This window comes from Leptopilina heterotoma, unplaced genomic scaffold, assembly GCF_015476425.1.
Source record: "Leptopilina heterotoma isolate Lh14 unplaced genomic scaffold, ASM1547642v1 Lhet_24, whole genome shotgun sequence".
Taxonomy (NCBI): Eukaryota; Metazoa; Arthropoda; class Insecta; order Hymenoptera; family Figitidae; genus Leptopilina; species Leptopilina heterotoma.
This window is the reverse complement of record NW_025110956.1, coordinates 2,080,970-2,107,698: the sequence shown is the minus strand read 5'-3', so window position 1 is coordinate 2,107,698 and position 26,729 is coordinate 2,080,970. Positions and strand designations below refer to the sequence as shown.

General features: G+C 24.2%; 3 protein-coding genes across 3 annotated transcripts in view; 1 reads left to right on the top strand and 2 right to left on the bottom strand.

The window, feature by feature from the left end:
- The window catches only part of LOC122503031 (4-coumarate--CoA ligase-like), a 36,146-nt gene extending 24,236 nt beyond the window's left edge, over window positions 1-11,910 (top strand). The window contains exons 6-7 of the mRNA XM_043613429.1: window positions 11,346-11,516; window positions 11,594-11,910. Of these exons, the coding sequence (XP_043469364.1) occupies window positions 11,346-11,516; window positions 11,594-11,701 (279 nt within the window). The 3' untranslated portion in view covers window positions 11,702-11,910. The remainder of the gene's footprint in view (window positions 1-11,345; window positions 11,517-11,593) is intronic.
- LOC122503030 (serine/threonine-protein phosphatase 4 regulatory subunit 2) lies at window positions 651-7,761 on the bottom strand. The gene is made up of 2 exons (XM_043613428.1): window positions 6,743-7,761; window positions 651-3,217 (listed from the first exon to the last, which is right to left on the bottom strand). The coding sequence occupies exons 1-2, from the start codon at window positions 7,544-7,546 to the stop codon at window positions 2,099-2,101; spliced, it is 1,923 nt and encodes a 640-aa protein (XP_043469363.1). The 5' UTR covers window positions 7,547-7,761; the 3' UTR covers window positions 651-2,098.
- Window positions 11,911-14,917: 3,007 nt separating the features above from the next.
- Window positions 14,918-26,438, bottom strand: LOC122502952 (calcineurin subunit B type 2). The gene is made up of 5 exons (XM_043613312.1): window positions 26,281-26,438; window positions 26,041-26,080; window positions 21,839-22,050; window positions 21,316-21,525; window positions 14,918-16,638 (listed from the first exon to the last, which is right to left on the bottom strand). Exons 1-5 carry the CDS (start codon window positions 26,281-26,283, stop codon window positions 16,591-16,593), a joined length of 513 nt encoding a protein of 170 aa, XP_043469247.1. The 5' UTR covers window positions 26,284-26,438; the 3' UTR covers window positions 14,918-16,590.
- Between the last annotated feature and the right edge of the window lie 291 nt (window positions 26,439-26,729).

The window sequence follows — 26,729 nt, the reverse complement described above, 5'->3', positions numbered from 1 at the left end:
TTGATTTTACAAAATTTTAAATCAAAATTTTTTAAAGTGGATCTTTTTATGAAAATTGTAAACGGAACTCTTTTAAAATTCAATTAATTTTGAAATATATAAATTAAGTAAAATTAGATGTCAAGAATAAGCACAATAACTTTATTATTAGAAAACAATAATTTCCCAGGATTTCGAATGTTTTTAAAAAATTTTATAATTTTTTTTTTTAATTACTGAATTCTTTTGGGAAATTTTTTATATTATTATAGTATTTATTGAAAATAATTGAATTTCGATAAATTGTTAAAAATAATTGAATCGTTTGAAAGAATTTTATTAAAATTTGTTGAATTGTTTCTAAGATTTTTATTAAAAATTGTTGAGAATAATTTTTTGTTTTAAGTATTATCGAATTTAAAGTAGTGCAAATTCTTAGACATAAAAAAATTAACTTCTAGTGACACAAATTTAAAAAAAAAGTATCTAAATAATAGTAAATCGTAGGTCTTAGTGAATGATTATGAAGAAGAAAAATTTTAGTTTTTCCCTTGAAACCAATTGAAATAATGTTCGTTATATTTCCCCTGTAATTTAGAAGTGAAAGCAATATTGAAAGTAAAAAATCGTTTTCAAGACATTCAAGGATTTTGGTAATGAGAAAATTTCTATTGTTAATTATCTTTGTGTATTTTACTATAAAATAATATACACAGTGACCTTAAATAATTAATATAATTACTGGTTTACAATCTCCGTTAATCCTTAAATTAAATGTCTCACCTCCTAATCTTCACTTGGTAGATCTGCGTCTAGCTCTTAACTTGTAAATTAAATACAATTTCTTTTACGTATGTAGATAAAAGCTTTGAAAATTGTGCTTTTCTGCATTCACGGAACTTGTGTCAATAATTATTACTCCAATTACAGTAACACAATTAAGTTTGAAAAAATATATATATATATAGTCGACTCTACCGGGTTATTCTCTTTGAAAAAATTCAATAATAGATATACAAAAAATAAACATAAAGCAGAGAATACAATTTTTTTTCTTTCTCGATAATTTCTATTTTCATTCCTATCACATTTTTCAGAAACATTTAACTTTGAAAAGGGAATTAGTTAGTTTACACATTATTCGCCAAGAATTCTTCTTATATATTTATATATAAATTTTCTTTATGCGTCTAAAATGCTGATATTTGAATTATTTACAAAATGAGTACAGACATTTTTTCCGTATTTCCTTATAGGGTTAAAGATCAATCAAACATTGAACTGATAACAATTTCCAAGATACTGAAGACATTAGACCAACTTACAAATTATCTTACAAAAAATTCAATAAATACAAAGTTGCATTAAAAAAACAGAACAAAACAAAAATAAAAATTCTTCCCTGACTATAAGAGGAGAAAATAAAGGGAAATCTTCTTTCCAATTGGTTGGTAATTGAAAATTACCAACATTTTTTTAATTTTAATGGAAAAATTAAACGCACACACTGCTTTCTTTCTTGTCTGCTGTAATTAAGCTCTCGTTTTATTTCTTTGGACAGTTTTTTTTTATTAACTTTTTGTTAAAAATAAATTTACAAAAAAAACGGTAAAGTGCACTTATTACACAATGCTTTTAAGAAATTTAAATATTTCACTACAATTTTTTTTTATACAAGCTGCATTTTATGTTATGACGATAATGTTTGAAATTTGGAAATTTTTTTTTTTTTTTGATGAAATGGAGAAAAAGAATGTTTTAATGTCCATGTCGTGATGATAAACGTAAAATAGATGTAAATTTTTTTTTAATTACCTAGTCAATCTTATATTTCGGAACAGGCAGTGATGTTCTCCACTCGATTTTAGTGTTTCTACATCATTTATCTTTGTAAAATCAGTTAATTTTCCGCGGATCAGAGAAAATTAACTGAGCTATTTTTTTTAAGTTGATTACACAAAGTTTGATCCCTGTATTTACTTTTTACAAGAAATAGAATTCGCAAGTCTAGAAGTCGCAAGTTAGAGATCACAATTTCTAGCAGTCATTTGCGCATTTATGTTTTTTTTCTGAAAACTGATAATTTTCTCGTGGCAATAAAAAAAAGTTGAAGAATTTATTAACTTGCGACTTGGGGCGTTTCCTCCTCCATTGGTTCATCCAGAGCAGCAGTCGCCTCGCCGTCCACTTCCATTGATTCCTCGGGTTTTGTCGCTTTCTCAGAAGCAGTTTCGGCAACCGGTGATTCTGGAACTTGGATTTTCTCGTCGGAAATTGAGACGTCAGTCTTTGTTTCTTCGCACGCTTCTAAAGATGCGACTTGCTTCTCGGATGCGTCGTTATTTTCTAAATTTTCGATAGTTGGCTCATTCTTTGGCAAATCATCAATGTTTGTTGGTAATAAGTCGGCCTCTCGACTCGAATCGATCTCCTCGATCGATGTTTCACTATCGGCGCTCTTGGCGGGCAATTCCTCTTCTTTGGGTTCTTCGACAATTGGAATAGGATCCGGAACAATGGATTTTGTTTCAGAGGGAGAATCGTCTTCCGTTGTTTCCTCAATCGTGAGACTTCCGCTGTCCACGTCGCACTTCTCGGAAATCGACTCTTCGGGAGTCACCGTCTTTTCCTCCTCTTCCGGCTTCGAATCTTCTTCATTTTTCTGATCCGCCACCGCTTCTTCTATCGTCTCTTTAGCTTCCTCTTTCACCTCATCTGAAGTCGATGATTCTTCCGGTTTCACTTCCTGTGAAACTTCCTCCTGGACAGATTCCGCAATCATGGGCACTTCTTCACTCTCAACTTCCTTGGGTGAGGGAATTTCCTCCGCCTTGTCCTTTGGAATATTATTCTCTTCTGAAAAGGATTCCGAGGAATTGCTACTTGAAGATTGCTCCTGACACGCCAAGGCTTCCGGCAAGAGAGAAGCGTCGTCCTCCTCCTCTTTCGGCGAAGTGCTCTCCTCATTTTCCGAATCCGACTTCTGACTCGGTGTACCTTCCGATGTTATCACTGAATTTTCTAATCTTGTGTGCAGGAAATTCTCTATATTTGGAAGAATTGATCCGCGCTCGTTAAGCTCTGACGACTTTGCACATTCCTCCAAAGATTCGGAACTACTTTCTACAGAGCTTTGAATTTCATTGGTCGCTTCTAGATCTGCATCAGTTTGTTCCGTCACTTTGGTGTCCTCTTCATAAGGCTCTGGTGATTTCTCGTGGGTTATGAAATCCTTTGCCTGCAAAACAATCAATGTTCAAATTATAAATTCTTGAAAAACTTCCAAAAGTAAATTATTAAATTAAAAAATAATACTAATATATTAATAATATTAATATTATCAAATAGAAAAAATGTATTTTGTATTTAGTTGGGATTCAATAACTAAAGCTGGCCAAATGAAGAATGGACACTGATTTTGATGATTATTGTTTTCAATAATTATTATGCAAAGTTCCAACAATTCTCAAAATATTTCCTTCTGAAAAACTGTAATCATGTTCGTAAAATTTACTAGGTTCTAAATAATTAATACAATTGCTTAAAATTTAAAACATTTAAGAATACGTCCTAACGTTTAAATAAACAACATTTTTATTACTTTTTAGAAATTTGAATTTTATTTTTAGAAACTATTAATTTTTATAATTGAAAAATTAATATTTAACTAAATAAACGTTGAATTGAAATATTTTTCGTCTCAGTCCGCTAATTTTTAAAAATATTAGAGCGCAGAAAAATATATTCAAAAATTTAGGAAACTTGAAAATAACTCAATATTTTGTCAAAGTATTAAATTAAATTTTTTGAAAATAAATGAATTCTTTCGAAGAATTTTATTAAAAATTTAGAAAATAATAATAATTAATTAATAAATTAGTTAATAATTGAATTTTTTTAATTTTGAATTTGATATTTTTCAAAAATTGAAAATAAAAAAATTTGTAATTTGCATAATATTAATAAAAAAATGGAATTCCGTTTTTCGTGCGTAATATTTGTAATTATAATAAAAAAATAGTTCTTCAGGTACTGTTAAATTGTCTCAAAAGTAAAAATAAATAAAATACTTAATACATAAATGATTGAATGTAAGATTCATTAAGATTAGAGTATGGAATTTATTTTGTTTCTAAATTCGGTTAAATTGAAAATAAGATTAACAAAATTTGAGCTCAATAAAAAACAATATGAATAGAAATTTTGACGAATTAATTTAGAGTCAACTAAAAATTTAATCGATGAAATTTTTAATAAATTATGTTCCTAAAGTTGATAAAGTTGAAATGAACGACAATAATTTTTTACTTCTTTTAAATTTTATTTTTATTTATTAAAAAGATTGAACGTCATGTTCAATTTATTATTATTATAAACTTAGAAAACTTTTTATTTTCAAATGGGAGCGTTCACAAATGATGTCATGTTTTTGGGGGGAGGGTGGGGTCTCTACTAAACGTGACACAATGTATTTTTACATGTGAAATTGCATGAAATTGCGTGACGGGGGGAGGGAGGGGGTCTAAAATCCCGAAAAATTGCGTGACATCATTTATGAACGCTCCCAATATGAATTTTTGAATACTTTCAAATTCAAACTTTAAAAGAAATTCAATTATTAAGTAACTAATTTACTAATTAACTATTTTGTTCATTAATTTCAAAAATTTTAATAAAATTCATCGTAAGAATTCAATTATTTTCATAAATAATAACATACTTCGTAAGAATTCAATTATTTTTTAATAAAATAAATTTTTTTGCAAATAATTTCACGAAAGAATTCAATTATTTTCTTAAATTTTAATAAATCGTTGGAAACAATTTAATTTTATTTATCAATTAGAAAAATTCTATACAAAAATTCAATTATTTTTAATACAAATTTAATATTTCATGAAAGAATTCAATTATTTTTTTAACTTTTAATAATATTTTTCGAAAAAATTCAATTATTTTCTAAAATCTTAATAAATTGTTCAAAAAAATTCAATTACAATATTTATAAATAGTAAAATTCTTTGGAAAAATCCAATTATTTTCAAAACAATTTCACGAAAGAATTCAATTTTTTTCTTAATTCGTTATAAAGTTTTACAAAAGAATTTAATTATTTTCTAAAATTTTAATAAAATTCAATAATTAAATGTTTAATTTGATATATTAAGAACCACGATTATTTTAAAAAATTGAAAGAAATTGATTATAAAATTTAATTATTTTTAAAATTTTTAAAGAAACTCCATTATTTAAAAAAAATCAATATTCAATAATTGAATGTCTCTTAAAATTGAATTCTCATAAATAAGTTTATCAACAAATTTTTAAATAATTAAATTCTTTTGACGAATTTTAAGAAAAATTTTGTTAATAATTATATTTTTCAAGGTATTCAATACAATTAAAATTGTATTAAAAATAATTTAAATTCTACGATCAGTTTTATTAATATTTATGCAAATAATCGAATTCTTTCAACGAATTTTATTAATTACGAAAATATTTGAATCGCTGTAAAAAATTTGTGAATATTTGAATTTCTGTGTAATTTTTATAATTTCTGTAAACAATTAAATGTTTGCGCAGAATTTTATTAAAATTTTTTTTAAATAATTGAATTCGTTTGGGCATTTTATTAAAATAGTAGATATTGAAAATCATTAAAATGAGGATAATTTTTGAAAATAATTGAAATTTTGCCAAGAATTTTATTATTTATAAAGATAATTGAAATTTTGACGAGAATTTAAAAAAAATTTTGAATATAATAATTGAATTTCGGCAATTTGTAACTTTTCCAAAATTTAATTATTTTTTAGTGTTTTTGACTAACATTCTTCGCACAAATTCAATTATTTTGAGTAATTAATTAAATATGTATTAAAAAATTTAAATAATTTCAAAAGAATTTGAATTATTAAAATTTTTCAAAAATCTAAGTTCTTTAAAATTTCTAATTAAATTCATTCAAAATTGAAATTTTGCCAAGAATTTAATTCAAATTGGCGATTTTTGAAAGTAATTGAATTTTGGAGAAGAATTTTATTGTTTATAAAAATAATTGAAATTTTAACCAGAATTTTTTTTAAATTTTTGTTATTAAGATTTGTCAAAATCTCTTGAGTATGAAATAAAGTTGTTTCAATAGAAAAAACTATATAATTTGAAAAATAAATTAAAAAATCCAAGTTCAAAGAAAGCACTTTTAGAAAAATCAGGCAACTAAGAAAATATTTAATTTGAACGTGAATTATTTTTCTTTTTTATATAGTAATTTTAAAAAATATAAATTTAAATACAAACATATTCGTATATTTTTGAACGTTTAAAACTTTAGGAAGATAATAAATTAAAAATTCTTAGAACAAACTTTTGATTTAAATTTTGAAAAGTACAAAATAGGTAGAAAAAGGAGAAAGGTAGCAATTTTTAAAAGGATGAAAATTTATATGAATAGGAGAAATGAAAAGTTGTTTACCCTAGATTTAAAGGACAATTATTGTATGAGTTATAAATCTTGTACAGTGCAACTTACCGGGTGGAATCCCTTTTACAACCTGAATGAATAGTTTTAGCCTCTTTATTTGACCAGCTTTTAGTCCGAAATTTGTGTATTTTTAAATAAAAACCAGCCGAATAGCCACTCGTTAAAACCAGTTAAAAGCAGGTTAAAACATAGTTAGGTGAAAGTTGAGTGAAATAGGGTTATAAATTGGTGTAAAATTGAAATCGCCGCATGTAAATAAAGAGAGAAGTGGAGTACCTGGAAGGTGGTCTGTAGTTTTCGGCCGGGGTCGACGGGCTCGCTCTCGGGACTGTCGATGTCGAGACTGGGCTGCGAGCTGGTGTCCTCGTTCATGATGGCGTCGGGAACCTCCCGGGCGATGCTCGGTCCCGAGAACTCGGACGTCGAGGGGACAAAGTCGATGGCCTTGTCGCCGTTGGCGACGGGGGGCGCAGTGGGTGACGTCGCTGTCGCCGTTGCCGTCGCGGTGACGTCGTCCAGGAGCCGGGCCTCGGCGTCCATGGCCTGCGCGGAGGTGGCGCAGTCCTTGACCCAGGAGTCCATCTCGACGTCGGCGCCGGGCGCGTCGTCCTCCATGGAGCCGTTGACGAGGCCGTCGCCGTTCTCGTTGCGCCTGGCCGCCGAGCCCGGCTCCTTCGTGGACACGACGAGGATGTTCTTCTCGATGGCGCGCATGAACTTGTCGACCCGGTTGTACTCCTTGCGCGGCGTGGTGAGCAGCTCGCAGATGCGCTGCACCGTGAAGGGCGCGTTCGCGAAGGACTCGAGGCGCTCCAGGAGGCTGCTCTTCATCGTGTCGTAGTTGAAGGTCTCGACGTTCGGACACGGCGCCAGGTCGAGACTGGGGCAGCTCTCGTAGAAGTCGGTCATCACCCGGGTGAGCTTCTCGCGGAACAGCGCCTTGATCAGCGACCACTGGTAAACTGGGTCGCCGGTCTTGGCCACCCAGCACAAGTACTCCTCGAGTTCCCGCGGGATCTCCGTCGGCCGCATCTTCTGGAACTCGTCGAGCGCCTGCAGAACTTCCTCGGGATTTTCCATTACTGCTAGCTGTTGTTTCAGGTGTCACCTTCTTCCCGGCAAAACAGTTCTCGTCGCGCACCTTCTACGAGAACACCAGATTTCGGTTTTGCAACACCACGATAGACAAAAATAACGACAAAAAATAATATGCTTTACACCGGGGGACCAACAACCTGAGTCAGACAGACAGACACACTAAACAGCCGTCGTCGCAACTCGCAACGTCGTTGCAGTCACTCACTCACTAGCGAGCATGCAAGTCTCACACTGTGAAACGAGACTAACAACTGCTGCCAACCTCAGCCGAGCAAAGTCACTCATTCGTTCAATCGGGCGGCACGCGGCAACGGCGGCAATTTAAACTCACCTTCTACAATTACTTGAAACAATAAACAGAGTTTCAATAGCATCAATAGTCAATGTTAAACTTTATATTGATACAATTTTTTTTCTCCTTTCATCGATATATTCCTTTCCACCAGCTGAATTTACATACAAAACATTTCCCATATTTTAAAACTAACCCCAATGAAACAGAAAATTATTTTTACCTCATATTTTAATATCGCAAATACTAAATTACATAAAAGCATAAAATTAAACATAACCTTAAAGTGTCAATATAATTCTATAATTCTAAAATTGTCCGACTTTTTTATTTTTAATTTAAATATTATAAAAAATACTTTCTCAAAACTTCTGAGTTATACATAAGAATAGAAGCAAGAACAACAAAATAATTTTTTATCTCTAGAGTAGGAGAAATAATTTAAAAAATAGAATTATTAAAAAAATATATTACCTATTTGTTTATTGTTTTAATAGTTTTAAAAAAAGCCAAAGACATAATAACAATATTATTTTTAAGTTTTTAAATTAAACTATTTTTATTAAAATTTTTCTACCTATTTCTAATTTAAATCGTATATAAAATTAAAATTATTTTTAATTTTAATAAATAAATATAACAAACAAAAAACAATAATTAAAAAATTTATATAATGTTAAAAGCAAATATAGTTTCCTTGTGTAACTTCCGAAAATGAAGCAATATTATGCAAACTGATATTTTACATAACATTGAGAAATCACTTTAGTTCTTTCTTTTTTATTTTTAAAGGGAATCGAGAAATTTATACTTTGCTCTTAAAAGTTTATTTTATTGTATAATATTATGTTATAATACGTGAAAATTAAAAAAAAAATTATTTACTAAATTCTTTAATAAATAATCTTTAAAGAATTCAAATTTTAATTTAACTTACCTTCATTCGTAGAAATTTGAATTATAGGTATATATATTTCTTTGATAATTTTTTCTTGTTTCTAATCTTTCTAATAAAAAATAGAAAAGCGATTCTATTAACAAAGAGCTTTCTTGTAATTATTTGTACCTTAGGCCACAATTAACAAACAGTATTTAACAAAAATTAAGTTCCTTGAAAATAACAAATAAAAAATAAGAAAACTTTTTAAATAGTCAAAAATTATTTTTCTTAAATTCCAAATAATCATTATTAATTATTATTATTATGCAAATTACAAAATTTTAATAAAATTCTTTGCTAGAATTCAATTATCTTTATATATAATAAAATTCTTTTCAGGAATTAAATTATGTTTCTTAACATTTTAAATAATTTTTGTTTTTAATTATTTTCAATTTTTTAATCATTGAATTATTTTTATAAATAATAAAATTCTTTTCAGGAATTCAATTATTTTTCTTAACATTTTTAATAATTTTTCTTTTTACTTATTTTCAACTTTTTAATCATTGAATTCTTGCAAAGAATTTTATTAAAAATCAATGGTCACATGTCAGTAAAGTCAGTAAAGTCAGGGAAATGTCAGGAAAATTTTTTTTTATCAGGGCAATTAAAGAAATTAAAACGGTCATGCAATACATTCTTTGCTCTAAACAAAAAAATTTTTGGCAGGGAAATTCGTTGTTATGTCAGTAAAATGTCAGGGAAATTGATAAAGTCAATCTTGCGGCCACCCTGAAAATTTTTAAAATCCTAATTAAAGTATTTTTTTGAAGAATTTCTTTGAATTTTTTTAAATAATTTTTTTTCAATAATTTTAATTGAAAATTTTGAAAATAATTGAATTTTATAAATAATTTCTTTCAAGTTTTTCAAATAATCGTGTTTGTTAATAATTGAAATTAAATATTTGATTATTGAAATTTATTAAAATTTTTAGAAAATAACTAAATTCTTCACAGAATTTTATTACAATTTTTCAAAGTATTGTAATTCATTCAAGGAATTTTGGTAAAATATTGAAAATTCTTTTCAAAAATTTCTTTAGTTTTTTTAATATAATAGATTTTATTAGCAATTGTAAATTAATAATTTTACTATTAAATTTCATGAAAATTATTGAAAGAAAATTAAACTCTTTTCAACAATTTTATTAGTTTTTGTAAATCATCAAATTCTTTTGAAAAATTTCTTCAAGTTTTTTTTTTAACAATGTAGTTTTTTTTAATAATTTTAATTGAATATTTAAAAGATAATTGAATTTAGCAATTAATTTTTTTCTAACTTTTTAAATCAATTGTTTCTGTTAATAATTGAATCGTGAATTTCGAAAAGGGCTCAACTTTAAAAACCGTAAGTGTCATTTTTACATATATAATAAATGTCAGTGAAAATTACTTACGATTTTTAGAGTTGAGCCCTTTTCGAAATTCACGACAATTATTATTAAAAATTTTTTAAATTGGATGAAAAATAATTGAATTCCTGGAAAGAAATTTTGTTATATATCCTTAAAAATAATTGAATTCTTGAAAAAAATTTTATTAAAATTTTGGAAAACTATAAACTATAGTAATTAATTAGTAAATTCGTTAATAAATGATTTTTTAAAATTTTAAATAAAAAATTATTCAAAAATGGAAGTTATGTTTAACAAAAATATTTTATAATTTCCATAATTTAATAATAAAATTATTAATTAAATTTATTAACAAAATCGATTAGGATTTAAAAAAAAAATTATAGAAATTCTTCAAAAGAATTTAATTATTTTCAATAAATTGAAATAAAATTTCTTAAATGAATTCAATTATTTCCAAAAAATTATAATAAAATTGAATAATCAAATGTTTAATTAATTACAATTATTAATAAACACGATAATTTAAAAAACTTAAAGAAATTCTTCAGAACATTAAATTACTTTCAAAATTTTCAATACATTAATTTTAAAATCCAGAACATGCAAAAAGAAAAATTATTAAAAAAGTTAAGAAACAAAAAAGCAATCATGATTTTAAAAATTTTTCTTTTCTAAAAGATGTTGTTTATAAATATTCAATTTGACAATCACAGTTTTTTTGTAATTTCTTTTGTAAAACATTTGCATAATTTCCATTCCTTTATTACAATTCTTTAACAAAATATCAAGTATTTAAAAAAAAGTTTAAAAATTTGCATAATTTATATTTAATTCTGAATTAATTAATAGCATAGATTTTTAAGTTTCATTGTTTCGAAAAATAATTTAAAAAATTTTAATTAATGTTAATAGCATTATAAAAATGTTGTTTATAACTTTTTTCAGATTCTCTTCTTAATTGATAATTAATTCATAATTAACTTACAAAAGTAAATAAAATAATAATTTGCAATAAAACCTCGATTTAGTTAAAATTTTCTTTTTGGTATTGTAACTTGTATAACTATTAGAATTTAGAAGTATTATGTACAGAAGGACTTATCTCGTCAATGAATAAATAAATAAATAAATAAAAAGTAAAAGAAAAGAATATTCTTTACATTAACAAAATTTTGTTGCATTCCAGGTATCGCCGACAGAATTGGAATCAATTATTTTGGAAGTGCCAGGTGTGGCGGATGTGGCGGTTGTTGGTGTACCAGATAATTTTGCCGGTGAAGTGCCAAAAGCTTTTGTTGTCAAAAAGCCGAACGCTGACGTGAGCGCGGAGATAATACAAAATTTCTTAACACCTAAGGTAAATATCATATTTACATAAAAAAAATTAAATTTAAAATTTGGCTTTACTAAATTTCTGTTTTTAAAAAATTTCAGGTAGCAACGTACAAAAAGTTAATGGGAGGTGTTTCCTTTATCGATGCAATTCCCAGAAATCCTGCCGGAAAAATAATACGCACCCAATTAAAAGCTCTAAGTAATTAATTAACAATCATTAATTGTCAAATCCACTTTCCATTTATTTCATCTTTCAACCTGAAGAAACAAAAATTCCGTGCTACTTGCATTTTTAATTGACACTCTTAAATGTATTATAATAAAATTGTAACTTTTTATATTCCATATATTCTGTACTTAATATTATGTAATTAAATAAAATATAACATATAAAATAAAAAAAAGTTCTAAATTCATTGTAGTCACTACTATTTTGGTTTAATTATTATTTTTATTTTAACCTTTCTTTTAATCACGAAGTCATGGGGGTCAATTTGATCCCATATCTTCTCGAAGTTGGAATTGGAAAAAATACTTTAGAAATCGTCTAAAGAATTTTTAATTGACAATTTTGTTTCGTGTAAGAATTTATATGAGCAGCAAATTTTCAAATTATATATAAAATCGAGATATTCTGTTATCACTTGAAGTTAGTGCTTTTTGATTCCAAATTGTTTTACAGCTCAAATTCTCAAGTCAAAAGTTTTAATAAAAAAAGAATTTCAATAAATTTATAAATAGAATAGAGTGATTAGTGTTTTAGTGAAATTAATTTTCCTAGAATTTTGACAATAACAGGATTTTCACTGGACAGTAAAGTAAAAAATGTTATTCAAAGTATTCAAAAAATATCAAATTTTATTGATTTGAGTAAGAGTTTCAATTAAAATTTTAGAAAATATTTCAAATATTGGAAGAATTGAAGTTTTAATTTTTAGAAATAATTCAATTTCAAAAAGTTTTTTATTAAAAGTATTTTGAAATTTTAATTCTTGGTGGACGAATAAATAATAATAATAATAAGTATCACAAAATTTAGTAAACAAAAATTAATCAAATTTGAAAAACTTAGTTCAGTAATATTCTGAAAATTGAGGTTTTTGAAAAATCATAATTAAAATTTTTTTAAAATAGTTGAATTTCCGAAAATCATTTTAAAAAATTGAAAAAAAGAAAATTTTCTCAAATTTCATTAAAATAGGTCAATTTTGTATTTCACAGAATTTTATTTTCTAACTTAAAAAAATTATTTTTTAAAAAAAATTTTGTATTTTTTGAAGAATTGTAACTAAAAATTTGGAAAATAATTAAATTTTACAAAAATTTTTGTCTTTAAATAATTCAATCATCGTAGTTGAATTTTAATAAAAATTGATTTAGAAAACAATTTCAGTTAAAATTTTAAAAATAATAATTGAATATAAGAAGCGTTATAACAGGAATTTTAAGAAATAATTGAATTTTAAAAGATTTTTAAGTATTGAAATCTTTTTTTAACATTTTAATTGTCGTAAAAGTATAATAATATATTTGAATGTTTATGTAAATATTTTATGAAAAATTATTAAAGTTTTGAATAATTTTTTTTCCAAAATTCTAAAAAATAATTTATTTTTTGAAAAATTGCAGGTGTAATTTCTTAGAAGAATTCCTATGAATTTTTTTAAAATAATGAAGTTTCTTTAATAATTTTAATTGGAAATTTTGAAAGCAATCGAATTTTATGAAAAATTTCTTTCAAAAGTTTTTTAAATAATCGTGTTTCTTAAAAATTGAAATTAAATATTTAATTATTGAATTTTATTAAAATTTTTAGAAATTAATTAAATTCTTCTTGTAATTTTATTACAATTTTCTAAAATAATTTAATTCGTTCAATGAATTTTTATAAAAATATATAAAATTAAATTCTTTCGAAGAATAGATACTATTAAAGGTTTTGACAATAATTGAATTCTTTCAAAAAATTTCTTTAATTTATTGAATATAATCGATTATGTTAATAATTGTAATTATAATAATTTTCTCTTGAAGAATTTTAAGTTTTTTTTTAAATAATGTTGTTTTTTGAATAATTTTAATTTAAAATTCTGAAAATAATTGAATTAAAAAAAGAATTTTCTTTAACTTTTTAAGATAATCGTCTCTGTTAATAATTATAATTTATTAAATATTTGATTTTTGAAGTTTATTAAAATTGTAATGAAAATAATTGAAATTTTCCAAAGAATTTTACTTTTTATGAAGATAATTGAATTTTTAGGAAGAATTTTATTAAAATTTAGAAAATAATTGAATTTATTCTTTTGGAAAATTTTATAACGAATTAAGAAAAAAAATTGAATTCTTTCGTGAAATTTTATTGATATGTAATAATTGAATTTTTGCAAAGATTTTATTATTTTAAAAAATAATTAAATTACTTCGAAGGATTTTTTAAAAATTTTGTTGAAACAATTGAATTTCCAAAAAAAATCTTATTATTTATGAAAATAATTGAATTCTTTCGAAGAATGATTAGAAAAATTTTGAAAATATAAATAATAGGAATAATTAATTTTGTAGGTACTTAATAAGTGAATTTTTAAAAGTTTGATTTTGAAATAATTCAAAAATTTCATGACGTTCCGCGCGTAACTTTTGCTAGTTGAAACAATTAAAATTTTTGTCAAATTTTATTCAAATAAATTTTGTATTTGAAAAAATTTGATTCTATGAGGTACTTTTAAAAATTATTTTGAAATATAACTGTATTTTTGAAGCATTATATTTTCGAAAAAATATCATTTTTTAAAATAATAAATTTTTATATAAATTTCAAAAAGAAAGTTTTTTGTAATTAACAATGTTTTTAGACGTTTTATTTTTAATTTAACTTTATCATAAAATTGATTTAAAGGTTTTGGTTCTGGTAATTTTTTCTAAAAAGAAAAAATATAAAAATTATGTCATTTTGGTTATGTCGAAAAGTTTTTAAATAAAAAATTCTTTGTTAATATATATTTTTAATTCAGGCTATGACAGATCAATTTTTGATATTCTTACAATATTAATGTTTCTTTAAATTTTCTGAAAAAAATGTATTCATCAGCTTTTGAAAATTTGCTCCTCATATGTGACGCGCTCCCAAGAAAGGTACATAAGAAACAAAAAAGCTTCTTTAGGTTATGTTTATAATTTTTGGAGTAAAAATCCAGAAAGCGAATCAGTTACTATTCAAAATTATTGATGTTTAGGTCGTCATTACATTAAAAATATTCAATAAAAGTCGATTTCAAATTTATACAATTAAAAAGGAACTTTTAATCGAGATAAATTAAACACAAACATAACCTATAAGTCGTTTGCTTCTTAGGCTCCTGTCTTGGGAGCGCATCATTATTTTGAAAATAAAAATGACAATAAGAATTGAAAACAATTGAGTTGTAGAGATTCATTGCAATATATTTTTAAATTCTGAACTTTGATTGGACATTTAGCGAGAGCACATAACATTTACATATAGAAACAGTTAAAACGTTAGAATAAGTTTCTTTCTTTATAATTATTAAATTTATAATTATATGTATATTTATAATATATACTTTCACTTAAATAACCACACTTTAAGTAATATGCAACCAATGCAATATTGTACATTCGAAAGATGCAGAGAACCGAGATGTTTTTCAGTCTTTTGCACGAAACATGGCAAGACGTAGATATCTAGACGCATAATTCTTACAACTAGTTCTCTTTTTTTTTTTTTCCTAAAACTTGGATCGACTCACAATAATTCTTTTTAAGAAAAAAAAAATCCACTTGTGCCTCTATTAATGTGATATTCGGCCTTGATCATCCGTTTCTTCCGAATTTACAATCGATGTAAATTTAAATATATTTATGGGCAAAAAACAACAACAATAAATAAATTATTAAAAGAAAAAGAAAAGAAAAAGAAAAAAAACATGCAAAAACAATTTTCTTTTTTTCTTTCCAATTACTCTCGCAAGATACAAAATAACAAATTTGCTCTTTCTAGCTACAAGTTAAGAGTTAATATAATAAATCTTCGCGAAACATAAATTTCATGATATGCCATCCAAGAACTATAGTTCCTATTTTGAAAAAAGAGGAGGTGCCCTATTTATTATGCGAAGAATTTGACAAGGCGAACACTCCGTTTATATTGCACACACGTTTTTTTGCATTTTTTGCATTGCAGAAACGTCCATTATTTTTTCAATGGTATTTTCGAAGCATTAATAGTTGTTTTTATTTTATTTTGAATTCGAGTGTATTAGTGGAATTAGCGAGTCGTACATTTATTTAAAAACCCTTTCCCAGGCACATGCTAATGCAAAGTTTGCATTTTGCGCGTATTTCAAAGACAGTTCTGTTACTTATAAGTCGCTTTTACGCTTTTACGTACTCTTAAATAACTTACGGAATTATAAAAAGTTTCAAACTGATTCTATGCTCGTATATATGTATGTAATGTATTATATCGAGATGTATGTATAAATCACTGATCATTTGGTGGGGGAGAGAGAGAGGTAAAGACAATTTATAATCCAGATGGATTTACAATATATACGTTCAAAGTTGAAGCTGTAAAATTTAATAAGATTGTCTAACTCGAAACAATGGCGGATTCAGGGCGAACACTTGGTTTCTCTAGAAAAGCAAAAATGGCAAGAGAAAACATGTGTAAAAAAAAGAGAAAAAAAAAGAAAATTCATTTATTAAAAGAGAGTAAAATTGTAGATTCCGCCCTTGATTCGAAAGAAGAAGGGAGAAAAAGTTATAAATAGAGTAACAATTGTACTACCAAAGAATTGAAGCAGTAATATTGTTATATTACTGATTTTAGAAGATTAAATTAGTACTATCGAGAACTTAAGCAATTTCTATGTGCTATGGTACAAATCAATTGATATCGATGATTAACGTCTGAACGGGGATCATTTTAATTCACCCTAGTACGAGACAGATCTTTATTTTTTACTTATAAACTATCCGATAAAGCTATGATTAGTAATGAATTCATCAAGTTGAAATTACATTACCGTTTAGCATCGTTTAAAGTTTTTACATGTCGAATAGAGTTTGATTACTTAAACGTCAACCACCATTTTCTTATGAATGTCCGTATTACCCACAACCTGCAAAAACAAATTTTTCACTTTATTTCTCAATCGTATTTCTCAAAATTTAAATTTACAAATTATTTCTGTTTATGGTGGAGTCCACGTCAGTTCAACACACTTATTTTCATGACTTGTTGGGATTTGGCTGTACTTTTGTAAATTTATTACTTTTATAGTGATAAACAACTCCACCAAATATTTTTTCAAAATTTTGAAAATTACCAAAAATAGGTATGTCATTTTCAAATTTTTTGTCTTTTTTTTTAAACTGCTATAACTTTGGTTCTAATTAACCGATTTTGGATTTTAAAAAAAGGATTTCTTTGGTTTTAAGTATATTTTAAGTTACAAATAATATAAAAAAAAATTCAAAAAAAATTTTTTTTTTTTTGAAATTTTGAAAAATTATAAATCCGTTTTTGAAAAAACATCATCTTTGATTTTTTTCAAAATTTTACTAAATGTTAGGGCAAATGTGCTTTACATGTCCTGTAAATTTCATCTTGGGATCTCAAAGGGATTCGGAGTAAAAAAAAAAAACGTAACCACAAATTACGAACATATGGGGCGAAATTCCTCAACTGCCCAGGTAAAAAAATGAATTTTCTCTAAACTTGGCTAAAATGTTACTTTTATTAGTAGAAGTGTAAATGTTAATTCTTTTTTAATTAAACTTTCCGAGATAAATGCAACTCCAGGGTTGCCACGCTTTTACTCATTTCAAATTCCCTGACTTTTCCAGGTTTTTCAGATTAAAAAACGGAATTTTTCCAGGTTTTTAAAACTACATTTATATTTTACAAAATTTTTAATTCAAACCTTTTTGAAATTAAACATGTTATAAAACATGAAAACATCGATCACTCCGAGTCTTCGACTCCGAGCAATCGATATCTTCATGTTTAATAATAATTAAAAATGTTGGACTGATAAAATCATCATTTTATACCTATTATAACAATATTGTTACTGTAACTTATTCAAAATTACTTTCATTATTTAAATTCAATTATTGTTTTCCACAATTTTTAACTAAAATTCTTCTTTATAAAGTGTAAATTAATTATTATTAATAATTTCTGAAAAATTTCTTTCAACATTTTCAAATCCTTTTGTTTACAATTAATTTTTACGAAATTTCATCGATTATTCAGGTATTCGGAAATTCTTCAATCAAATATATATTAGAAAATAAAAACTTTAAATAACTTCAAAAAAATTCAATTCAACTTTTACAAAAAAATTAAATCTACACAATTTTAAGTTAAAAATATGAAAAATTCAAACATTCAAAGATTATAATTTGAGACCTGCTTTTCAAAACTCAATTATTATCTAAAGTTTTAACTGAAATTCATATTTAAATCAATTATTATTAGAAAATTCTACGACAATTCAATTATTTAAATACAAAAAAAATAATTTATTGAAGAATTGAATGTTTTTTTAAAATTGAACTCTCATTTAAAGAATTTTGTCAACAAATTTTTAAATAGGTAATTAAAATTCTTTTGACGAATTTCAATAAAATTTTTAAGAATAATTTCATTTTTCGAGAAATTAGATTAAAAATGTATTAAAAATAATTGAATCTCTGTAAAAAATTTTATTGAATTGAGAAAAGTTTTTGAAAATAATTGAAATTTTGTCAAGAATTTTATTAAAATTTTTTTAAATAATTGAAATATTGCCAAGAATTTTATTAAAATTTTTGAAAATAATTGAATTTTAGAGTAAAATTTTAATTTTTGACTATAACTTTTTTTAAACTTTTGACCATAATTGAATTTCTGCTAAGAATTTTATTACCTACTTTTGAAAATAATTGAATTTCTTTGATGAATTTTAATAAAATTTTTAAGAATAATTATACGTTTTTCGAGAAATTCCATTAAAATTTTTTTTTTTTGAAATTTTAATTAAAAATCTTAAAAATTATTGAATTTTATAAACAATTTCTTTCAAGTTTATAAAATAATCGTGTTTGTTAACAATTTAATTTTTGCAAAGAATTTTATTATTTATAAATATAATTACGAAAGGGCATTGCCCGTATATTCTTCAAATAAATAATTGAATTGTTTCGAAGGATTTATTAAAAGTTTAAAAAATAATAGAATTTTTGCAAAGAATTTTACTATTTACAAATATAATTGAATTTTTTGAAGAATTTATTAATATTTTAGAAAATAATTTAAACCTTTGTAATTTTTTATAAAGAATCAAGAAAAAAAATTGAATTCTTTTGTGAAATTTTTTTGAAAATAATTGAATTTTTGCAAAGAATTTTATTATTTATAAATATAATTGAATTTTTGCGAAGAATTTTACTATTTACAAATATAATTGAATTTTTTGAAGAATTTATTAAAATTTTAAAAAATAATTGAATCCTTTGAAAATTTTTATAAAGAATCAAAAAAAAATTGAATTCTTTCGTGAAATTGTTTTGAATATAATTGAATTTTGCAAAAAAAATGAACTATTTATGAATAGATATTGAATTGTATCCAAGAATTTATTAAAATTTTAGAAAATAATTGATTTTTTTCCAAAAATATTATTATAAATTAAAAAAATTGAAATTCTTTCATGAAATGTTATTAAAATTGTATTAAAAATAATGAAATTTTTGTAAAGAATTTTTCTATTGATAAATAAAATTAAATTGTTTCGAAGGATTGATATCAAATAAAGAAAAAAAATTGAATTCTTTCGTGAATTTTTTTTTAAAATAATTGAATTTTTGCAAAGATTTTACTATTTAAAAAAATAATTGAATTGTTTCGAAGGATTTATTAAATTTTTTAAAATTATTAGTATAATTAATTAGTAAATTAGTTAATAATTAAATTATTTAAAAATTTCAGTCAGAAATTATTCAAAAATTCATATTTGAAAATAAAAAATTTTGTACCTAATTTGCATAATAATAATTCGAACATCACGTTTCGCGCGCGTAACATTTGCTTGTTTAAATATAAATAACAGGGATCACAGTTAGTCCCCTTTTTTACCTAATCCCCTTTTCTTCCTCTTTTCCCCTTTTTTATCCCCTTAAATTATTAAAATCCCCTAAAACACCTAAAATCATCAATTTTCTCCCCTTTTCCCCTTACTTTTAAGAAAAACTTGTAAAAATTGTCATTTTTTGTAAGTTAGAAAAATTTTTAGTTATGCTTGAAAAAAAAATTTTTATTTTTCACAAACTTTGAAAAATTTTTAATATTTTGAGACTTAAAAATCTTTTTATATTATTTCTCAGTCTTTAAATTTGACAAATTGTATTAATTTTAGAATAAATTTTACTAAATTCAAAGTATATTTTACTAATTTTTTTTTTTTACTAATTTACTCTGGAAATGAAGATTTTTAATAGCAAAATTTACTATTCCCAATGTCAATTTTTTTTATAAAAATTGTTGAAATTACATTATCACAATTACAAAGATAAACAAATTAAAATTGTATTGATAGGACTGAAATTCGTGAAATAAATTGAATTATTATTAGTCGCTTAAGACTTAACTCAATTAAAATTAATCGATGAACTAGATTAACATTTCTATTATTAAAAATTTTTATCAATACAAATTTATTTTATAGAAATTTAGATTTTTCTAAATGAGCAGTAGGTAAGTTAAAGCTCTGACTGCTCAAATGAATCAAATTTATATAATTTACATTATTAATTTTTATTCAAGTTAATAATTTTTGAAAATGTTTATGCCGAAAAAATGTTTTCCGGTTATTTAAACGTTCAGAATTTGTAAAAATCATGCTTAAGAAAATGTTTAAAAATTTAATTTATCTTTTAAATTGTTTTTAAAATATAAATAAATAAAAGAAACACAAATTTAAGTTTCAAACGATTGAATTGGAAATTTATTAAAATTAAAGTTTGGATAAATTAAAACTCAGATTAACTAAATTTGAGCTTAAGTAAAAATAAGATGAATTCTAGAATTCAAAAAGTTAAAAATTTTCATGATTTTAATTTACAGTCAATTAAAATTTTAATCGATGAAAGTTTTTAACAATTATTGTAAACCTAGATTTATTGAAATATAAATTTATTAAAAATATTTTAAACCTATTTTTTAAACAAAATATTACTTAATAAATACTTGAGAAAAATATTTAAAAATTGTACAAAATAGATAAAATAAGTGGAAATTAACGAAATAAGTGCCAAAGTTTGAAAAAGGTGACAATCCGTGGTCCTTGATATTAAAGAAATAAAACGATAATAATACTTTGAAGTCTGTTCTAGTTTTAGAGCATAAGAAAATTATTGATAATATGTAAAGGTCGAAGTGACGGTTTTCTTGTAAACTCAATTATCAATCTTCCATCAAAACTTTGTACAAATATCGTATAAACGATAGTAAAACTTGAGTCAGTCGAATGAAAAGTTGAATAAAAAAATACAATTGATTTGGAAGATAATTTTAAAAAGAGTCTAATAAAAGAAATCTTTTAAGACAGTCTGTTATAAAATTAATTGTAATTAAAATTTTGTCAGGTTAAAAAGATATTTAAATCATAATTTAAGTATGAAAAATCATTGGAAATTTAAAAGCTACTTTTATTTTTTTTAACTTTTCGAATTTTGACGCACCTTTTAGCCCAGTTTTTTTTAACTGGGTAGCAGCCAGAGAATCTTAAAAGAAATATAAAACTTATACTTACTGAACAAAATTCTTCGAAACTAATTTTTCCATCTTCATCTTTGTCTGCGAATAATATTGTTTTGTCGACTATTTGTTGTAATTGTGTATCTTTTAAATTATTTCCTACCATCATTTTTAATACTTGAAATAATTCACCATTGCTAATGAATCCATCATTATCCATATCGTAAATTCTAAATGCAAATCTTAATTTACTTTCTTTATCACCCTGAAAGAAGAAGAAGAAAAAATTTTAAATCTAGATTAGCTCAAAAGAGTACATAAGACAATAAATTTCAAGACAAAATTTTAAGACAAAAAATAAACACGAATACATTGAATTTATTGTCAAACAAAAATCTTTTGTTGACACAGAATAAATATTTGCTGCTTCAACGAAAGCAGTTTGTGATAAGCGAGTGCATTTGTTTACTCAGAAACGACTCATCTTTTTTTAACAAACAAAAAGTTTGTAAAAAATTGTATAAATTAATAAATTAATAAAGATTAGAAATTATGAATTATTTTTGACTTGTACGAACCTTTACACTAAATTGTGAAACGCCACGAATGAATTCTTTAAAATCTACTTCTCCATTGCCGTCTGCGTCGAATATATCTATGACACGCTGCACCAGGGGATTTTGTTGTAATTCTGGTAGTGACATAAATTCCTCGGTACTGAGAGCACCGCTGTTATCGAGATCCAATTTTCGAAATCGTTTGCCCAATCTTTTGATTTCGTCGGCATCAACTGAAATAATGAGCAATTTTCTTTATAGTTTTTATTTTTCAAGGTTAACGTTGTAAACTAAATGAAACAAAAATTACGATTTCTTATTTTTAAATCTTAGGAAGGGTTTAATTTTTTAACTTTTGATAACTGGTCTTAATTCATGTATTTATGGGCAAATCTACGGAATCGTCGATTTAACGTTACTGCACATTAATATTGCTTTAAAAATACTATTTAATTTTTATCTTACTCTGAATATTATTTTAATGACTTTTTAAACGAAAAAAGTTTATAAAATTGATTTTTATACTCTTTTTCTGAATTAAGAAATCTTTCTTGAACTTAAAAAGTCAAATTTCGCAAATTTTATCTGTTACTCTGGTTTTTTTTTAATATTATTGTGTATAATTTTTTCAGCATAACACAAAGTTAACCAAACTCGTAATGAATAATTTTTCTAAGATTACAGGGCAAAAAATCAAATCCAAAAAATCCAGACCGAAAAATCCAAGAAAAAAAGTCTAAAGTACAAAAAATCCAAACACATCCGGACAAGAAGTCTAAAACAAAAAATCCAAACAGGGTGGTCACAAATTTCAGTTTATCAATTTAAAATTAATTTAATTTTAATTAATTTACTGACATTAAAAAAAAATTTCAACTATTAAAAAACATTTTTATTATAAATATATTATATTATTTTCCCTGATAAAATTCTTTTTACAGGAAAATATGAAAGTTTACGGAAAATGAGTCAAATTTGTGAATTTTAATAATTTCTAAAAATTTAAATACAAAAACTCAATTTTTTATAAAAATTGTAACTGTACATTTTTTTTTCTTAAGTTATTAAGAAAAATTATAATAAAAAAATTCTTACGAATAATTTTGTTAAAAATATTTTAAATGTTTGAAGGATAATAGTTTTTAATTATATTCAGTTGAAAAATTTCCTAAAATTTGGTATAATCTTTTAAAAATAATTGAATTTTTTAAAAATATAAATAAAAAGAATCAAATTTTGGAATTTTAATTATAGATAATTATGACCATGAGTTCTCCGAAAATTTTAATAAGTCTAAAAAGTACATTTTTATTTTGTTCAAAGATAATTGAATTTAAAAAAAATATGATAGAAGAATTCTAAGAATTAATTTTTAAAAATATTTTAATGTAATTATTCGCAAATAACTGAATTTCTTAAAAGAATTTTTGTATAATTTAAAAAAAACTAATTAATTTTTTGATGAATTTTAATTAAAAATTTTGGAATGATTGTTTTCTCCAAAATGTAAAAAATAATTCTAAAATGTTATTACATATTTTTCATATGTATTTGAATTTTTATTGTCATTGAAAATACTAAAAATATTTCATTTTAAAAAATTAGATTTTTCATTAAAATTTTTTGATAATTTAATTATTTTCAACATTTGCAATTAAAATTCTTCAAAAGTTGACTCTTAAAAATTTTAACAAATTACTTGAAATAAGCTAATTATTTTCAATTAAATTTTACAAAATTTCAACTATTTGAAAAGATTTTCATTATAGATATATTTTTAAAAAATTTAATTACGTTAAAAAATGATTTAAAAACAATTTTTGAAAGATTTGTTTATAGTTATTTTTCGCATTATAAAAATTAAAATAAGTTGCACTTTTTTTTAATAAAAATTATGGTATTTTGTTGTAATGTTTGGAAAAAAGTCGAAAAAAGTCGCAATTTTTGAAAATAAGACGAAAAAAGTTTCAATTTTCTTAATTTCACTGACAAAAAATTTTTTTCCTGACATTTTTGGTCAGGAAAAAGAAAAAAGTCAAAAAGTCCAACGAAATTAAAAATCCAATGAAAAAAATTGAGATAAAAATTTAAATGCTACTAAAAATACTAAATTTTAAAAAATTAGAAGCAAATTTTTATTTTTAAATTTAGGTTTAAAGATTTTTTATATAGAAATTTTTAATAATTCAACTATTTTGAAAATTTTCAATTAAAATTTTTCAAAAGTTGATTTTAAAAATTCTAACAAAGTACTTGAAAGAAATTAATAATTTTCAATTAAATTTTACAAAACTTCAATTATTCAAAATCTTTTTAATTGTATATTCGAAAATTTAAATAGAAAAATGATTCAAAAATAATTTTTGAAAGATTTGTTTATAGTTCTTTCTTGCACTAGAAAAATTGAAATTAGTTACATTTAATACTAAGATTATAATATTTTGTTGCAATGTTTGGGAGAAAAGTCGAAAAAGTCGCAATTTTTGAAAATAAGTCGAAAAAAATCTCAATTTTCTAACTTTCTGAAAATAATTAAAATAATCGAGTAACTTAATTGGAATTATATTAAAAAAAATAATTAAATTTTTGTAAAGAATTTTATCAAAATTTGTTTTAAAAAAATTGTATTTCTCGGAATAAATTGTTTTAAAAAATTTTATAGAATAATTAGAATTTTTCTAGAAATTTTTTTTATTTATGAAAATAATTTAATTTTTGTGAAGAATGTTTTTTCAATTATGAAAATAATTGAAATTTTGTGGAAAATTTTTTTTATCTATAAAAATAATTGAATTTTCGTGTAGAATATTGTATTATTTATGCATAAATATTTAAAATCCTGCGATTTTAACATTAACATTTTAGATTTCGATTTTATAGCGTAAAAAGTTAAAACGTGACTTTTCCACATGTTTCATTATTTATTTTGAATGTTTTTCTTTATTTTTGATTTTGGACATTTTTATTTTGGATTTTTTGTACTTTGAACTTTTTTTCTTGGATTTTTCTATCAGGATTTTTTGTCCTGTAATCAGAAAAAATATTAATCAAAAATAAATAGTAACTGTTCAAAAAGTGTTACTCCAATTTTTCAGAAGCAGAAAGTTTTGAAGATTTTTTCATTCTGTGATTTTAGCGATAATGGAATTCTAGTTTTTTTTTGTATTTATTTATGAAAAACGAATAACTTGAAATCTTGTTGAATTGTGCGCTTTTAAAAATAAATATAACAATATTTGTGTTGAAACGTGAACGACTTTAAATTTTGACTACTTTTAACGCTAAATATTTACTACAAATAAAACATTCAAAAACGTTAAAACTACAATTTTTTAACAACTTTTTTCTATTAAAATAATCGACCTGAATTTATCTAAAAGTAGTCGTTATTTATTTTGTCGTTTTAAGTAACAAATTTTTGAAAAAAAATTTTCGTTAGAAGTTTTTAATTAACTCTTTTAGCACTAAAAGAAAATGATTCACATGAAAAATTACGACTTTTAAAATTTATTTTAAACGTAAATTTTAAACATAGTCTAAAAATAAAATGTGTGCTTGTAATTTAAAAATCTTTATATTTACGACGTTAAATCGTGCAATTCCGTAGATTTGCCCTTATATTATTTATTGCAATTCACGTTAAACATATGTTCTAAATTTAAACTATTGTTTTTAAAAAATTTCTTCAAATCTATTGTCTAGAAAAATTTGCAAAAACAAAAAAATAATAATAATAATATTGCAGAGGGAAAAAATGAGAAATGAAATAAATTTTGAATTCCTTCAAACATATTTTCGAAGATTGTTGATGAAACGAAACAGCAAAACATGAAAATTGTCTCTCAACAATGGAAGAAGAAATACGACGTGTCATGTTGAATAAATGAATGCATTAACACTACTAATAACTTCTCAGGAATAGTCTCCTACAACAATAATTTCTAAATATAAATACCCTAGGAAATCCTATTTAGAAAACAGCAATAAGACTATACAACATACATATTTAGAAATCAATACTTGCTCGAAAAATTTTTGAAAAAAAGACATTTCCACGAAACCAAAAACACTGCCACTCTTTTATAGATTCTAAAGGGTTATAACTTTCTCACATCCACCAAATAGACGAGAGTTTTATTTATTTACTTTTTTTATCGAAAATAAATACTACGAATAGGTTATTTAATGTTTTGGAATTTGAATAAATTTGCTGAAACACTTACAGTTTGAGCACAATTCCATGGGTAGAGAGCTTTCGTTACCCTGAAAATAAAATACATTTCAGACATTTGTAGAGGAAAAAAAGTAGAAATGGAAAAGTTTTTTTTCCCATCAAAACAGAAACAAACTAGGAATTGTTTTCATTCCATAACAGGGCATTAGAAATGGTTAATTGTGTATGAACTTGAACTGTAGGGAAGCACAAATCATTAGAATTAACGTCGAATAATATACTTATTTACCATGTTTAAATTGATTTCACCGTTCCTGCGAGAAATTCGAGGATAATGTCAAAATCTAAGATCAAAATTGATCAGCAGGTATCTTATGGCAGACTGCCAAGGCGCTTGCGTTCTAATAAATGACAAATCTCACATTTAATTGGAGTAACTTTCGGACGCAGTGGCGATAAAAAAATATACTTTTGGATCAAAAGAAAGACCAATCGCACATTGTATACAAGGGTTCTGATTGGCTATACTCCAAGACTGATTGCTTACTTCATTCTGAATTGTCAGTCAGAAGAAGAGGAGAATCAAGAGTCGCACTCGGATGGTGGGGGTACGTTCGAAAATTCTTTTTGAAAGGGGCGGTGGCATTTGGAAAACTTGCGAGTCGCAGTAGTTCTGCTCATACTGCCTACAGGTGGTAATAATAAACAGATAATCAATTCACTGAAAATTATTTACGG

Excerpts from the sequence above, each read along its gene's own strand:
- LOC122502952 (XM_043613312.1), bottom strand. Across the intron at positions 21,526-21,838 it reads TTTCACAATTTAGTGTAAAG|GGTGATAAAGAAAGTAAATT; the intron begins GTTCGTACAAGT and ends TTCTTCTTTCAG. Across the intron at positions 16,639-21,315 it reads GTTTCGAAGAATTTTGTTCA|GTTGTGGGTAATACGGACAT; the intron begins GTAAGTATAAGT and ends TTGTTTTTGCAG.
- LOC122503030 (XM_043613428.1), bottom strand. The coding sequence starts at position 7,546 with ATGGAAAATCCCGAGGAAGTTCTGCAGGCGCTCGACGAGTTCCAGAAG. Across the intron at positions 3,218-6,742 it reads AACTACAGACCACCTTCCAG|GCAAAGGATTTCATAACCCA; the intron begins GTACTCCACTTC and ends ATTGTTTTGCAG.